The sequence below is a fragment of the Molossus molossus genome, unplaced genomic scaffold, assembly GCF_014108415.1.
Source record: "Molossus molossus isolate mMolMol1 unplaced genomic scaffold, mMolMol1.p scaffold_m16_p_15, whole genome shotgun sequence".
NCBI classification, from domain to species: Eukaryota; Metazoa; Chordata; class Mammalia; order Chiroptera; family Molossidae; genus Molossus; species Molossus molossus.
Genome location: NW_023425350.1, coordinates 74936381 through 74952262, shown reverse-complemented (window position 1 = coordinate 74952262; position 15882 = coordinate 74936381). Strand labels below are relative to the sequence as shown.

At 59.1% G+C, this 15882-nt stretch overlaps 1 protein-coding gene across 1 annotated transcript in view; it reads left to right on the top strand.

The window, feature by feature from the left end:
• FER1L5 (fer-1 like family member 5) overlaps positions 1–15228 on the top strand; it is a 51872-nt gene extending 36644 nt beyond the window's left edge. Inside the window, exons 24-53 of the mRNA XM_036262453.1 lie at positions 159–290; positions 1174–1337; positions 1634–1748; positions 2561–2663; positions 3239–3402; positions 3505–3657; positions 3893–4037; positions 4152–4229; positions 5085–5266; positions 5375–5550; positions 5862–5952; positions 6847–6993; positions 7067–7229; positions 7349–7371; positions 8250–8300; positions 8407–8511; positions 8854–8973; positions 9488–9649; positions 9888–9979; positions 10391–10561; positions 10754–10902; positions 11117–11256; positions 12638–12726; positions 12971–13066; positions 13263–13404; positions 13599–13698; positions 13773–13966; positions 14127–14236; positions 14777–14924; positions 15037–15228. Of these exons, the coding sequence (XP_036118346.1) occupies positions 159–290; positions 1174–1337; positions 1634–1748; positions 2561–2663; positions 3239–3402; positions 3505–3657; positions 3893–4037; positions 4152–4229; positions 5085–5266; positions 5375–5550; positions 5862–5952; positions 6847–6993; positions 7067–7229; positions 7349–7371; positions 8250–8300; positions 8407–8511; positions 8854–8973; positions 9488–9649; positions 9888–9979; positions 10391–10561; positions 10754–10902; positions 11117–11256; positions 12638–12726; positions 12971–13066; positions 13263–13404; positions 13599–13698; positions 13773–13966; positions 14127–14236; positions 14777–14924; positions 15037–15228 (3897 nt within the window). The remainder of the gene's footprint in view (positions 1–158; positions 291–1173; positions 1338–1633; positions 1749–2560; positions 2664–3238; positions 3403–3504; positions 3658–3892; positions 4038–4151; positions 4230–5084; positions 5267–5374; positions 5551–5861; positions 5953–6846; positions 6994–7066; positions 7230–7348; positions 7372–8249; positions 8301–8406; positions 8512–8853; positions 8974–9487; positions 9650–9887; positions 9980–10390; positions 10562–10753; positions 10903–11116; positions 11257–12637; positions 12727–12970; positions 13067–13262; positions 13405–13598; positions 13699–13772; positions 13967–14126; positions 14237–14776; positions 14925–15036) is intronic.
• Positions 15229–15882: the final 654 nt, after the last annotated feature.

Genomic DNA, 15882 nt, shown 5'->3' with positions numbered 1-15882 from the left:
CTCCCCCGCAGCCTCCACCCTCTTGGGCCCAAAGTTACAACCATCTGCTAACCCAGCTCAGTGTGGGGCCCTTGCTCCCGGGACTCAGGGTGAAGGGGCAGGTGTGTGTGCCCCTCCCTCACCCGCACCCCCGTGGGGTTGACCTGCCTCTGGCTCAGTACCCAGAGGGCGAAGGACAGAAGGACACGCTCCCGGCCCACCTCCGGGTCTGCATGTGGCTGGGTAATGTCAAGGACAGCGCGGACCTGCAGCTGCTCCGTGAGGGCAAGGTGGTCGTGTACGCAGAGACGGTGAGTAGCCAAGGGTGGGGGTGGGGGTGGAGAGAGACAGAAGGGGACTGCAATGGCCCAGCACCAAGGACACGTCACCAAAGAATCTGGGATTCTAAAAGGGTGTGATAGAGAAAGGCGGCAGACACAAGAACCACCGCAGACACTGTCAGCCCAGGGTCCCTGGTTGACAGGCCATAAGCATGTGGTCAGCTGAGTGGTCCCTGGGGCCGGTCGCTCTCCCTGGTGGAGGTGTATGGGGAGTTTCTCCCTGTTAGTTCAGAGCATGTGAGGTGAGCTAGGCTCTGACTTGCAGGGGCCTGTCTGTCACCCACAGGGTGGCCTGGGACCCCTGCCCCCACAGCTGGGTCCTTCAGGCCAGGCTCGTTGTCCCAGGGAGGGGGAGACCTGGACCATTCATGGGGAAGACACAAGGCACCTTCTGCAGAGCAATGAACCCAGGGGTGGGTGAGCGGCCAGCCAGAGATGGCTCTAGACCTCGGGAGGGGAGGGCAGGGCTTGGGAGAAGGCTGTGCATAAAGAAGGAAAATAGGTTTTGAGTTGCAGGCTTTGTAGTTTACTGAATTAAAACACATCTTCATAGTTCCTAAGTGGTGTGTTGCAGGTGGATATATAATATGTGTAACCAGCTCACATGTAGGGCTTGGAGATGCTGCGATGGAGGGGGATTCAGGAGGAGATGCAGGGACCACACACTCAGCAGGGGAACCTGGAAGAAAGGCCCAGAGGCAGCAAAGGGGGCAAGTGGTGGAGCAGGACTGGGGTCCCCTGGGTCAGCAGTGACACAGGATGACAGGCACCACCAGGCTCTGTGCTGTCCCACTGTGCTGGGGAGGCAGCAGGCACTGACGGTCTTTCCTCCCCCCGCCCCCCCAACTTCCAGTATGAGAACCAGGCCAAGTACAAAGACCAGTGGGGGCAGCAGGGGCTGTACCACTGCCCCAACTTCTCTGATGTCCTGGGGCACAAGGCTCTCCCCAAGGACGACTTCAAGGAGCCCCGGGGATGGCACTGGCAGGGCAAGTGGACAGTAGAGCCTCAGAGGAGGTAAGTCTGGGTGCAGGGCCTGGAGCCTGTGTGCCCGGGACACGCAGCCCTGGTAGCACCACTTCTTTTCCCCGGGAGGCCAGGCAGCAGCGGCCTAGACAGGCCGGCACTCAGCCGCCGGAGCCCAGGTCAGGGCTGGGGCACCCAGACAGAAGCCCTGCCCAGCACCCTGCCCTGCGCGCCGGCCCACGGCCCAGCTGGTGGGCTGCCCTCTGCACTGGGCCAGCAGAGGAGGACCTCCGGGGTCTGCAAGTTTGAGGAGATGTGTTGGGAACTCAGGCTCTCACTGCCCCCAGGCTCCTCCTGGACACAGATATCAACAAGAGCCAGGTGCTGGAAGAGGTGTATGAGAACCAGCAGCGGGACATCACGGGGACCTGGGTGCCGGCAGACACCCCCAACACGGACCTGGTGAGCAGGGCCAAGCCGCCTCGGGACGTGGGGGCAGTGCAGCCAGATGGGCACCTTGGAAGCTGGGTTGTCCAAGTGGAAAGAGCACTGGACCAGGGGTTGTCATCTGAGCCCTGTACCCCCTGCTGGGCCCTAGGCCAGCACTGATGATGGCTCCAACCAGATGGCAAAGAAGGACACAGGGCAGTGTTTGCTTCCAGGCCTCCTCAAAGGAAGGGCTGCCCCTGGAGGACAGAACCGGTTCAGGGCTGGTCTAAGCAGCGCTGTCCAGTAGAACTTGCTGGGACGATGGAAACATTCTATATCTGCACTGTCCCCGTGTGGCTACTGAGTACTTAAAATGTGGCATCGTGAGGGTGACACACTGAACCCTGAGTTTCATTTCATTTTAATAATGTCAGTGTAATCAGCCCCAGGAGGCTGTGGGGTGTGTCGGGGCGGTCTGCCTGATGCTGGGCTCCCTGCTCAACCGCCGGCAGCCGGGGCTAGGGCAGGCCACGCAGCCAGGCGACAAGCCAGCCACACAAGTCTGCATGCACAGGCAGCTTACCTCCTCTTCACAGGGACTGGTGCTAATTTTCCACTGAGAGTGAGAGTGGACATACAAAGTTTCCTTTTAAAAATGTATTTCTCGTTTGAAAGGGTGATTCGGTGGAAGCATATTCGGTGGCTCTTGAGTGGCACTAAACATAGCGAGTGCTGGCTGCTCCCGGGGCCAGGAGGCCACGGGCCTGGCAGGCGAGCAACCGTGCAGGAAGCTAAGTGCAGGTGCCCCTCGCTCAGGCCCTCAGCCGCCCTCTCTTCCACCGCAGAACGGACAGCCTGTGGAGGCCCGGGAGAAGGCCAAGTGCCCCCAAGGCTGGCGTGTGGAGAAGAACTGGACCGTGGAGCTGAACCATGCAGTGGACAATGAAGGTCAGTCCTTGGCTCACAGGCTGTGGGCAGGAGGGCCTGGAGCTGCCAGGGTCTGCCCCCGACCCTTCCCACAGCCTGAAAGCTGCCAATTTCTCGGGTGGATGGGCCTGAATCCTTGGGGGTCCCCCAGCCTCCGGAGAGCACGGCCTTCACCCTTTTCCAGAGCCATGAGCCCCAGTTCTGAGACAGGGCAGGTTGTAAGGGCCTCCCACGCACTTGAGCAAGGATCTGGTTATGGAGCCCGGGGTCGCCCTGGTGGCTCCCAGGGAGGTGCTGGGAGCAGGAAGTCTAAAGACCTGGGCTCAAGACACAAACCCTGCTACTTATGGTGGTATGACCTTGGATGGGTCACATGACATCTCTGAGCCTCACCTGCCTCATCTGTAAGATAGGTAGTTGGGGCCAGGCCACCAAGGTGACACAGTGTGACCACACCTTCCAGGGCCAGAGAGACCAGGTCATGAGGGAAAGCGCTGCCCCCACAGCCTGCCCTCTGGGGTCCATCTCTTAGGCCGCCCAAGCCTCCCAGCCTGTGGGCACCTGGGCACCCACGGGCCATGGCCCTGCTTCTGCAGGCTGGGAGTACGGCGTGGGGATCCAGCCGTCCGGCCTGCCCCAGGTCTGGAACTCGGTGGAGAAGACCTACTACTCCTGCCGCCGGCGGCGCTGGGCACGGGTGCGCTGCCGGAACCACGGGCAGCTGAACCCGGAGCAGGAGACTCTGTCCTTCCTGCAGCTGGTGAGGGGCTGTCTGAGCAGGAACCTGGCAGGGTCCACCCTGGGCCATGGTAAGAGGGTGACTCTGCTGTCCTCCCTGCAGCACCACCCTGGCCCAACGCAGGAGGAGGAGGGCTGGGAATACGGCACGGTGGGCTACAAGTTTGACCTGAACCCTCAGCCCCAGAGCCGGATCCGCCGCCGCCGCTGGCATCGCGGGCTGGCCCCCAACAAGGACAAGGGCATCGCACCCATATTCCTCCTGGAGGGATCCTTGGTAAAGCGTCAGAGGGCCAGGCGCCCCCTCCCTGCACCCCACCTCCTGGAGCCTGGGCCAATGTAGGCGTGGCAGGCAGCAGAGATGCCCAAGGTTGGGGCACTGACAGCTGGAGGGTGGGAGTCTGGGCCCTGGACCCATATCGTCAGGCTTTGGAGGGTGGAACCCAGAAGGGCAAAAGGGTAACCTGGACCTGGGCACCCAAGAGCCTCAGGGGAGGCTGTCGTGGGGACAGGGGATGGACCCGAAGCAGCAGGCTGAGAAGGAAGAGAACAGGGCGCCGTCACGGGGTCTGAGCAAGACGTTCAGGCTCTCCCAGGGGCCTTCCCTGGAGAGCACCCAGCCACCCAACCTGCCCTTCATCTACTGCATCTTCGACAGTGAGCACTTAAATGAGAGGCCACTGGGGTGGCCCTGCATCTGAGGGCAGAGAGTGGGAGGGTTGGGTGGGGGTGCTGGGGGCAGCTGACAGACTGGGCTTCTCTCTTACCCAGAGCCCTACTACTACCAGCTTTTCTGCTACATCTACCAGGCCCGGAACCTGATGGCCAACCAGATCCAGACGTTCCAGGGTAGGTGGCAGGCACCTCTTCTCCCCCAGCCCCCGGGGGCCCCGTGATGTGGCCACTCGCGTTATAAAGAATAGGCAAAGGAAGAGGGTGACAAACTGCAGACCACCCCACCCCTAGCGGCTCATGGCCCTGGTTTTGGGAAAAGACAAAAACGAGGAATACAAGATGAGGCTGTTCTTGATGAGTCCCCAGTGCTGCGGGATCCAGAAGAGGGAGGTGGGGAGGCACCCCCGCGTGGGGACCACTTAGTGGGCCGTGGAGAGGAAGGAGTTAGTTGATAGAGTATTGATGAGACGTGAAGGTAAAAGAGAGGGTGACACGTTTGGAAACCACATGTCCCTTGTGTTGGACAGAAGCTGACGGGTAGGGGAAGGGTGGTGAGGAGGAGGCTGTCCTTTGTCCTGGGAGGAGGACCCACAAGGGCCCAGGGAGTCAGTGCACCTGCCCTGTTCTGTCGGTGGCACTGTGTAGGGCGCCAGGTTGCTGGAGGAGGGGCTGAGCCAGGGCAGCATCCATGGGGCATCAGCACCCACATCAAGAGGGCTATTCGATATTCCCTGGTCCACAGCCACCCGCTGATACTGTGGAAAGGGAGCCATGTGCAGCCTGGCCCCAGAACTCTGCCAGAGGAGCCACCTGGCCCTCCCTGTGACACCCAGTGTAAAACAGATGTGGACGGAACCTAATGACCCTTCGCCTCTGACCCTCTGTCTGTTTGCTCTGTGGCTTACACTGAGGTGGCCTTCTCCACAGCCTGGGCCTCCCCGGGTACTGGCCCAGCGGTGGCAGCAGCCAGAGGAGAGGAGAGCCTCTCTTAGCTCAGCAGTGAGACTCCCCTCTCCTTCCACCCTCCAGAGCCCTTCATTCGTTTGGTCTTCTTGAACCACAGCCAGTGCACCCAAACTCTGAGGAGCTCTGCGGCCCCCACATGGGCCCAGACGCTCATCTTCCAGCACCTCCTGCTGTACGAGAGCCCTCAGGACACCAGCAAGAGCCCCCCACTCGTGGTGTTGGAACTGTGGCAGCGGGACTCCCAGGTACGGCCGCTGGGCTGGGCAGCGTGTGCATACACCTGTTAGCCTTTTCCTGGACGCATCAGGAGCCCGGGCGAGGAGCCAGAACCCACCAGCTTGGCCTTCCTCCAGGGCCAGGAAAGCCTCTGGGGACGGAGCACGTGGTCTCCGGTGGTCTGGCTGGATGTCCAGCAGCGGATCCTGCCCCCCATGAGGTGGCATCCCCTTGCAAAAGAGTTGGGCGAGAAAGAGGGCGAGATCTTGGCGTCGTGTGAGCTGATCCTCGAGACTGAGGTACTGGGAGAGGGGCCCCGGCTGGGAAGCGTAGTGCTCAGTGTCCCCACCCTGCCCATGCCCCTGCAGCAAGTCCCTACAGCCAGTGGTCCACAACTCACCCCTCAGCAAAGGCCTGGGGCCTGGAACCAGAACACGTGGCCTGATGCACCCCGCCGGCCTGCCCTCGCTCCCCCAGCTCCCCGCAGTATCTGCCCACGGGCTCTGGGGCCTCCTCAGTTAGTTCTTAGGGACCTGCTTGAGTTGGGCACGGAGGACAGTAGGACCAGCACAGTGGTGCCTCATGTCCCTGCTCTCCCACCTCATCCCTTCAGAGCCTCAGGAGGAAGCTGCCCATCTTAAGTGTTCCCTGGAAGAACGGGGTCTATACACTCCCCAAGAGCATGCAGCCCACGCTAAGGAAAATGGCGGTTGAGGTGAGGCTGGTGGGGGTGGGGAGGGGATGGGGCGCTCTCTGCTCACCCTCCGGAGGCCCTCCTGACCCCCTGACCCGAAGCTGAGACGGGGAGATGGGAAAGAAGGACGCGCAGAAGCCCTGATGTTCAGTGGTTTCGGTGCCCGTCTTGCAGTGGGGAGCAGACCAGGGACTCAGTGCTCGTCTGAGTCTCGTGCTGCCCCTGTGGCAGGGCTGCTTCTCAGAGAAGGAAATGCGGCTTTGAGGCAGCCACGGGGCTAGGTGGCAGGCCAGGCCCTGCCTCACTCCAAAGCCAGGATGGCCCAGCTTTCGTTGAGAGAGGCATGGACACCCCACGGGAACCTATGTGCCTGGCCCCAGACCCGCAAAGAGCAAGCGAGGGCCAGGGGCTGAGGGCACCGGACTCTCCCCCAAGGCGAGGCTCCCAGGCTGGTCCTGCCGTGGTCCTGTGGAGGGCCTGGCGGGGAGGGGCGTGGCTGTCCCCGGGCTGCTGCGGCTGCCAGCTGAGTGTGCAATCGCAGGCCTGGCCTCAGCGCTCTGGGAAGACAAGTCAGCAATGAGCGAGCTGACATAGGGACACCTGAGAAATCTGGGCAGCCCCTGCTCCCAGGGCCTTCGAGGCAGGCAGCCTCAGGAACCCACTCGCGAGAGAACTGAGGGGAGGCCAGACAGGGCAGCGGCTGAGGAGGGGCGATACCTAAGGGGCAGTGGATGCCAGTGAAGGACAGGCACAGTGGCCGGAGGGCACCTCCCTTAGGAGGGGGGAGGAGTGTCCAGGCGCTGACGACAACCACTGACCTCCGGGCCCTGCGTGCTCCTGACCCGCCTCACTGCCCACACAGCTCCCCTCTCTGCCAGCCTCCCTCACAGAGGCGCTGCTGCCCCTCCCCCGCAGATCCTGGTCTGGGGGCTCCGGAACATGCAGCAGGTGCGTTCCCCACAGCTGCTGGTGGAGTGCTGGGAAGAGATCCTGCAGACAGAGCCCATCAGGGACTTCCAGACCAACCCCAACTTCGCCCAGTCGGTCCTCTTCCTCACACTGGTAAGAGGCGCCAGGCAAGGGCTGGGCAGCCTGCTCCGCAAGCAAGGCCTCACGGCCTCTCCCTGGGCCGCAGTTCCTGCCCACGGAGGAGGCCTACGCGCTGCCCCTGGTGCTGAAGGTGGTGGACAATCAGGACTTTGGCCAGCAGACGGTGGTGGGTCAGGCCAACATCGACTCCCTGCAGCCCTACTTCTGTGACCCCTGGGCCTTGGACTACGTGCCACCACAGCTCCCAAGTACGCCCTTTCCCTGGCCCTTCCCCAGGCCTCGCCAGCGAGCCGGCACAGGGAGGGACAGGGTCCTCCTTCCCACCCCTCTCCCCGCCCTGAGATTCATGAGTATACTTTCTCCACAGGGCTGTCTGTGAACAAGCACGAGGTAAGGGACCAGGCTTGAGGTCCTACCTTCTCCCACACCATTTCCAGGACACAGCTGTGGTCCCCGAGGGGCTCTCCCACCGGGGCCCCGCCTGAGGCCCGACTGACTGCACGCGGAACTTAAAGCAGGGATTCTCAGCCTGGACTCACGTTCAAGTTGCCTGAGAGTTTTATTTTATTTTACTTTTTTTGTTAATCCTCACCAAGGATTTTTTTCCATTGATTATTTAGAGATAGTGAAAGGGAAAAAGGGGAGGAGAGAGAGAGAGAGAGCGAGAGAGAGAGAAACATTGATGTGAGACATCAATTGGTTGCCTCCCGCACGGGCCCCGACAGGTACATGCCCTTGACCGGGAATCAAACCCGTGACTCTTCGGTGCACAGGCCGACTCTCTATCCACTGAGCCACACCAGCCAGGGACGAATTGCCTGAAAGTTTTAAAACATTCTGAGCTAGGCCACTGACCAACTCCCTCAGAATCGCTGGGGGCAGGACCCAGGCGTTAGCTTTTGTTTCCAGCCGCCCTCAGCCCCCGGTGATAGCCATGTTTTCAGGGTTCAGAACTGCTGCTCTAGAGCAGCTCTGGTCACACGTGCATGCACGGACCCTCGGGGCCCCTGGAGCAGAAGCAGACTCTGGCTCAGTAAGGCTGGGGCCTGAGGTCCTGCTGTTCTGTGCCCTTCCCATTCGGTCTGAAGCTGCGGGCAGTAAGAACTAGGAACTGCCCTCGCCCTCCTCCGTGCCCAATCCCACCTCTGAAGACAGGAATGAGGAGGCCCGTGTGAGGCCCGCCCTGGCCTCCTCCACTTCTCTCGGGGGTGGGGGAGTGGGTGGCGGGCTGCCCCGCTGGGCTGGACTCACCCCGTCTCCCTTCTCAGCTCCTAGACCACCTCATTGAAAAGTTCCGGTTCAAGTCCAACAAAGACAAGGTGATGTGGGCTCAGCCCCGGGGAACGAGGAGCAACCCCAGCAGCTCGGGAGGCGGGGTAGCATGAGCCGGGCAGAGGAAGGCCAGCTGCCCCTCTTCCCGGCCAGGATGAATACGACGAGCATGAGGTGGACTGGTGGAGCAAGCTGTTCTGGGCTACGGGAGACGCCAAGAGCCTGAAGTACGAGGACAGAGACTACCACACCCTGCAGGTCTGGACGCCCTCAGGAGGGAGACTCAGAGGGGAATAAAACAGACCTGGGGGGCAGCAGACCTAGTTCTTACTCCTCTGGGAACCACCAAGGTGGTGGTGGTGGGGAGTTTCCTCACTGTCACCGACTCCAGGCCACACCTCTACCAGCCTCACCTGTTCAGGGACCAAGGCTGCCCTGGCCAAAGCCGGCAGGGCTGACCCGGGGACTGCTGACTGGGCAGACACTTGGGGGCAAGACCTGGGAGCTGGTGGTCGCTCCATCCCCTGATCCCAGGAGGGGCCCCTCTGGTCAAGCCCAGGCCTGCTCCCAGCAGCCTGGGTCCCGTGCACCCGCCCGCAGGTGTATGAGTGCGAGCTGGAGGCTGTGCCAGCCTTCCAAGGCCTGCAGGACTTCTGCCAGACCTTCAAGCTCTACCAGGAGCAGCCCAAGTCCGACAGCCCTGTGGTGGGGGAGTTCAAGGTGTGTCCAGCCTGGCTCAGCTGCCCTGTCCCTCACGCCCCTTCTGCCCCCAGAGGACCCTAATCGAAGCCCTGGCTCTGTGTGCTCCTGCAGGGCGGAGCGAAGGGCTTGAAACACCATTTTGGGAGGGAGAAGCAGACCGACTCGGGAGGGGTTCAGAGTGACCTCCCCTTACACAGGAAGGGTGAGGGCCTTCTCATCCCAGCTCAGGCCTATGCCAACTTCCCAAGCCCAAGCCTTTGAGGACAAGTTCAAACCGAAGGGGCTGGGGCTGGGATGGGAGTTCACATCAGCAGAGACGGGGATCACCTGGCGAGCACAGTTCCTTTGCCCACCACCCTCCTAAACACAGGTGGTCCCTGTACAGTGTCTCTGCTACACCCGCCCCTCCCTGTCCCTGTGGCTTCTGCCCCGGGCATCCTCACACCACCCTCTCCTGAGCTTGGACCAGGGTACCTCCTGGAGGGTTCTATAGAGCCGGCTGCCAACACTAATCTCCCCAACACACACACAGGGCCTTTTCCGTGTCTACCCCTTTCCTGAGAATCCAGGAGCCCCCCCGCCCCCCCGCCAGTTCTTGGCTTGGCCTAACAAAGAGGACTTCCCTCAGCAATGCTTGGTGCGGGTGTACGTGGTGCGAGCCATCAACCTGCAGCCCCAAGACTACAATGGCTTGGTAATGAGCAGCCCCAAACCTGCAAGGCCCAGGTTCCGGGGACCCGCCAGCCCAGCACCTCCACACCCTGCCCGAACCCCATGTCCCGGAGCTCCCTCAGGCTGCTGCCACCCAGATTGCCACCTCCCCACAGGCTCCATCTGGTGCAAGAGCTCGTTTCTGCCCTACTCCTGCCTCCCTAGACAAGCTGGACTGACTCCCCATTTCCTGTCCTTCCCTCACCTGTGCCTAACCCCAGTGTGACCCTTACGTGATCCTGAAACTGGGACAGACAAAACTTGGCGACCGGGACACGTACCAGCCCAACACTCTGGATCCCATCTTTGGCATGTGAGCTGCCCGCCTTGCCCAGCCCCCCTTCTCCACTCCCATCCACGTGAGGTCAGGAGAAAGCTCCAGAAGCAAAGAACGTGCATTCCTTTCTAGCCGCCCAGTTCCTAGCACAGGTGTCGTAGGCACCAGCGGTGCTCAACAGATGGAAGATGACGGGTGGGCAGCCGTTCACCCTCCCTCTCACACGCTTTGTTTGGGGATGGAGGGGAGTCCCACACCCAGGCCTATCACAGTTACTTCCTGCCATGCTGGGGGATGGTTACTGGCAGACAACAGCCATCCAGGCTCTGTCCTCCACAGTCACATGACCAAGTCAGGGGTGCAGCATGGCCCAGGGGCAGAGATGCTGGAGGGGAAGCATGGAGGTAACGGGCCATGGGCTCTGCCGTCCCAAAACACTCCCACCAGAATGTTTGAACTGAGCTGCACCATCCCCCTGGAGAAGGACCTCGAGATTGAGCTGTATGACTTTGACCTGCTTTCACCTGATGATAAGATTGGAACCACAGTCATTGACCTTGAAAACCGACTCCTCTCTGGCTTCGGAGCTCGCTGTGGGCTCTCCCAATCCTACTGCCAGTAAGAGCGAACCTGAGCACTGGCCAAGGGCGGGGCCTAGAGAAGGGCGGAGGAGGGAGCGCACAGCCCCATTCCATCCTGAGCTGAGGAACCAGAGCCCGGGCCTGCCTGCCCTGCTACCCCACTGGTCACCCTGCAGCTGAACGTAGTGTGCTCCCAGGACCCACACTGTTTCCTCTCACATCCCCACAGATCAGGGCCCTTTACATGGCGGGATCAGGTGCCCCCAAGCTTCCTCTTGGAACGCCATGCCAAGCGGAAAGGATTGCCTCCACCTGTGTTCAACTCTGCGGGTGACTCTGTGTTTTACAATGGGAAAACATTCAAGCTGCAACACTTTGGTAAGAAGTACTGCGCACTGCCATAGAGCACATCCCGGGCCTCTGGAAGCAGGGAGGCTCCAGACTGGAGCTGCCAGAGGGCACCTCTTTCCCCTTCCTCCTATAGAGGGCAGTCATGGGCACTGTCCAGGCTGGGTGGGAGGAAGGCGGGGGCCAGTCTGGAAGAGGGGAAGGCTAAGGACCTCAGGACCCTGCCTGTCCCCCTCCAATCTAGAGCCCAAGCCCCCTACTGCTCGTTACTTGGGACCCAAGAAGGAGCGCCTCGCACTGCACCTCCTGCGCAGCCAGGGGCTGGTACCTGAGCACGTGGAGTCCCGCACCCTGTATAGCAACAGCCAGCCAGGCATTGACCAGGTGTGAGACCGGAAGGTCTGGAGCAGGAGACGGGTGCACACCCATCCAGGACAGAGCCCGCAAGGGAAAGGAGTCTGGGCATTCAAAGATGCACCCGGGCAGAAGACATGCACGTTCTGCATGTTAATAAGCACGAAGTTCCCATGATGCCACTTAGAATGGAGATTCCGAGCAGGAAAAGTCAAGGCTGTGTCCGCTGCCAGACACGCGGAGGTGCCCTGGCAGCCAAGGCCAACACTGCCTCAGTCTCCCCTGAGGGAGGCAGGACGGCAGCCCCAGGGTCGGTGTGCAGACATCACAAACCTGGTCTGGCTGTTAATTGCAGGAACCCAGAATAGAAGGAATAAAAATCCCACAGGCCCCTGTTATCATCCACCCTCTAGTCACTTCGTTCTTCACATTGCTCAAGCTGATACCACATTCTAGACACAAAGTTCTCTGTTGAGCATTTTTTTTTTTTTTTTTTTAATCCTCACCTGAGGATATTTTTCCATTTTTTGTACAGATAGAGCGGGAGGGAGAGAGAGGAAGGGAGAGAGAGAGAGAAACATCGACGTGAAGGGACACATCGAGTGGCTGCCACCCGCACGACCAACCAGGGCCGGGGACAAACTGCAACCGAAGTACGTGCCCTTAGCGGGAACCGAACCCAGGTCTCTCCGGACCTCAGGCCGACGCTTTAACCGCTGAGCCAAACTGGCCAGGGCTCTGTTGAGCATTTTTAAAAGCATTCTCATTAAATCTGTTTTCTAAAAAAAAAAAAAAAAAAAAAAAAAAAAAAAAAGAGGTCAACTTCAAAAAAATAAAAATTAGGTCAGATATTTTAAAAATATATTTCTCTTTCCTCCATTGTGGGCAGTTCCACCCTTTTCCTTCTTCTCGCCAGCCCCGTCCCTCTCGTAGGCCTCTGGGTGGTGGACAGCTTCCTATGCTTGGGATGTGGCTACACACCCAAAACAATCTTGAACTTGGACTGGCAATCTAGACTCCTCTGACTCAGGGCCACTAAGCTGGTTAACAAATAAAGCCCCAACCCCATTCTGGAGCCCTCCAGAAGCTTCTAGCATCACCTGCTAAATGGCATTAACCTTCCAGACCCCAGTGACAAGTGACGTCCTAGCCCCATGGCCCTCAGCCTCAAAGCCATCATACACTACCAACCCAGCTGCACTGTTTTCCCAGACAAAAAAAAGGAAAATAGGAAGTTGGTGGGGGGTGGCCTGACTTCTTGTCTGAAGTCTCTCCACCGAGATACGGTACCCCACCTCTCCGGCTAGGAACACGGCCTTAACAGACTAAGAACCTGGACCAGGGCTCCCTAGGCCAGCACACTGGAGACAGAGGCTTGGAACCCCTGCCAGCTAACCCATCTCTGCTCTAGGGAAAGGTGCAGATGTGGGTGGACATCTTTCCCAAGAAACTGGGGCCTCCTGGCCCTCCAGTCGACATCGGGCCCAGGCAGCCTAAAAGGTGAGTGTGGGTGCACATCCCAATCTCTGCTCCTCCGGGCAGCCTTCCCAGGGGCGGGGCACCGGTGTTCTCAGTACTGAGCAGCTGGCATGCTTTCCTCTGCCGGGAGTCCTGGGGGCTTCCTTCCCGAGTCCCTCCAGGCAGCGTTGAGTGTGGCAGAGGGCAGCCACCCATGCCTCTCTCCCTTACAAGGCTGCTCTGGGGCGTGAGTCCTTGGCAAAGCCTCAGAGTGCTGTGGCCGCAGGTATGAGCTGCGCTGCATCATCTGGAAAACTGCCCACGTGGACCTGAAGGACGTCAATCTGAGTAACGAGAAGATGAGCGACATCTACATCAAAGGGTGAGGCAGAGGAGCAGGGCTCCAGGAGACGTCCGTGTCCCCAGTTCTAGCTTTCCTGTGGGTCCTCTTCGTCCTGGGGTGACATCTCTCCACTTCCACTGCACCTGGCATCTGCTGTGCAGCCCTTCCCACAGAGCTCTGGCTCAGGGATGGGGACAGTGCACACGAACGCCAGGTGAGAGGACTCTGACCCCAGGTGGTTATTCGGGCTAGAGAAGGATATGCAGAAGACAGATGTCCACTACCAATCCCTGACTGGGGAGGGCAGCTTCAACTGGCGGTTCATCTTCACCTTGGACTACCTGGCAGCCGAGCAAATGTGCGTCCTAAGCAAGAAGGTAACAAACACGAAGGTGGGCTTCTCTTCCTACCCCTTCCTTCGGAGACTTGTGGCTGCACCAGGATGCTTGGAATGAGGCCTCAGGCAGAAGCCCTCTTCCTTGACAGTCCATCATGCTGGGTAGTGGGCTCCTAAGACAGCCCAGGGGACTGTCCCCAGAGGGGCAGTAAGCCCTCCTCTGCCATCCTTCAGGATTTCATTTGGAGCCTGGACCCCACAGTGATGAAGTTTCCGGCTCGGCTCATCATCCAGGTCTGGGACAATGATCTCTTCCCCACTGATGACTTCCTAGGTGAGATCCTGGCTCAGGGCCTGTAACCTCAGGACAGGGAACTCTTCTTGCTGATGGCATTTCTCTGGGCTCAGGGGTCCTGGAGCTGGATCTGTCTGACATGCCCTACCCGGCCAAGCATGCAGAGCTGTGCTCCATCAGGATGATGGATGCTGACCCCACGTGGCCCCGCTTTCTCCAGCACAAGCACTTCTCCCTCTTTAAGAAAAGGACCGTAACTGGCTGGTGGCCTTGCCAGGTCCTCGAGGATGGCAGATGGCGCTTGTCGGTAGGAGCTGGGGAAGGTGTCTCCTGCACAAGGCTGCTGTGCCCGTCACTTGGCTCTCACAGACCCCTGGAGCCTTACCTAACTCCCTTTTCCTTTGTGCGTCCTGGGAAGAGGCTCTGGCTACTAGAACTCGGCCTCCCACCCCCTGTGGTGTTTCTAGGGTAAAGTGAAGATGACGCTGGAGATTCTATCAGAGAAGGAAGCCTTAATCAGGCCAGCAGGACGTGGCCAGTCAGAACCCAACCAATACCCTACACTTCACCCTCCCCTGTAAGGGTCCTTCTCCATACACCTGAGCTGCCGGGCCTGGCACTCTATCTGGGGTAGTGGCCAATAGGCCTACAAGTGGAGGGGTAATTACTTCCCACCATCTCAGCTCAATGCTGTCACAATGGGGAGAGAACAGCCATGGAGGGTGGGGGGCGGGAGATGAGGGATGGGGCAGAGTTGCTTTTAAAAAAGAAAGGACCGCCCTGGCCGGTTTGGCTCAGCGGTTAGAGCGTCGACCTGCGGCCCTGAGAGACCCGGGTTCGGTTCCCGCTAAGGGCATATACCTCGGTTGCAGTTTGTCCCCGGCCCTGGTCGGTCGTGAGGGTGGCAGCCACTCGATGTGTTCCTTTCACATCGATGTTTCTCTCTCTCTCTCCCTCCCACTCTACCTGAACAACAACAACAACAAAAAAACGGGAAAATGTCCTCGGGAGAGGATAAAAAAATAAAATAAAATAAATAAAAATAAAAATAAAAAAGAAAGGACCTAAAGGTCTCCTCTGCCCTCCATTCTCTGACATCAACTTTGCTCTTGGACAGGCGCACCAACACCTTGATGTCATGGTTTCAGTCACCTGTTAAAACCTTCTGCCATGTTTTCTGGAAACGCTACCGCTTTAAAATCCTAATCATCTTGACCATATCGATTGTCGGGCTTATGCTGTTCAGCTTCATATATTCAGCTCCAGTGAGTGACGACCATGGGGACCATGACAAAGGCACTGCTTGCTCTTGGGCTGCCTCTGGAGAAAGAGCTTTCTGGTGGCTATCTGTGGCTGACTGTTTCCTGTTCTCTCCAGAGCTATTTGGCCATGAGCTGGATCAAACCTGAGCTTCGGCTGAACATGCCTATCAACATGGTCAGAAACACCATCGATTCACTGAACACCGGCAAAGCCAGCTCTTCCACCCTCACCGCCCAGCGTTCTAACCTAGACTCTGCATCAGGCCATCCGCTGCAACTCCTGCAGAGACCCACGGATCACCTGTGAGATCCTCCCAGAACCTCCAGCCCCACAAGGCTATGCCCACGTTTGCCTGGCTCTTCTCTGCCCACTGTCAGCTCTACCCCAGAGCTTCCTGCCAATTCCTTGTTTCTATCTTATAGGACAGCAAGGGGCTAGGGACATTCTGGCCATTCTGTTCAGAAACCACTTCCAGCAAGGAAGGCAAAGTTGTCATTTTCCACTGAAATAAACAAGCTTTGTAACAAAGAGCCGCTTTGTGATTTGGAGGGTTGAAGACAACATGAAAGGCTGAAATGCCTGCCTTTCAGACGAGACGCACAAGGACAGGATGCAGCGTCACCTCTCCACCCTACCTCCAGTCTTCAGTCTCCTCCACTCTAAGGCTCTGAAGTCACAAGACAGCAGAGGGAAGGGGACTAGGCCGGGAACCAGCTCCCTGCGGTAAGCAGTTTGGAGCCACCCCATGGACCAGGCACCGCCCTCCTCTAGGACACACCTGGGATCCCAGTGCCCCCATTTACTCCTGTGACAAAATACGAGAGCCAGGACTGAACACACCGTGTTTGCTCAGCCGGCTTCCTTGTACCACACACCTCTGAGGCAGACCCGGCTGGGCAGGGACTGCATTTCATGTCTTCCTGTCCTTTTTTTTATCCTCAACTGAGGACATTTTTCCAT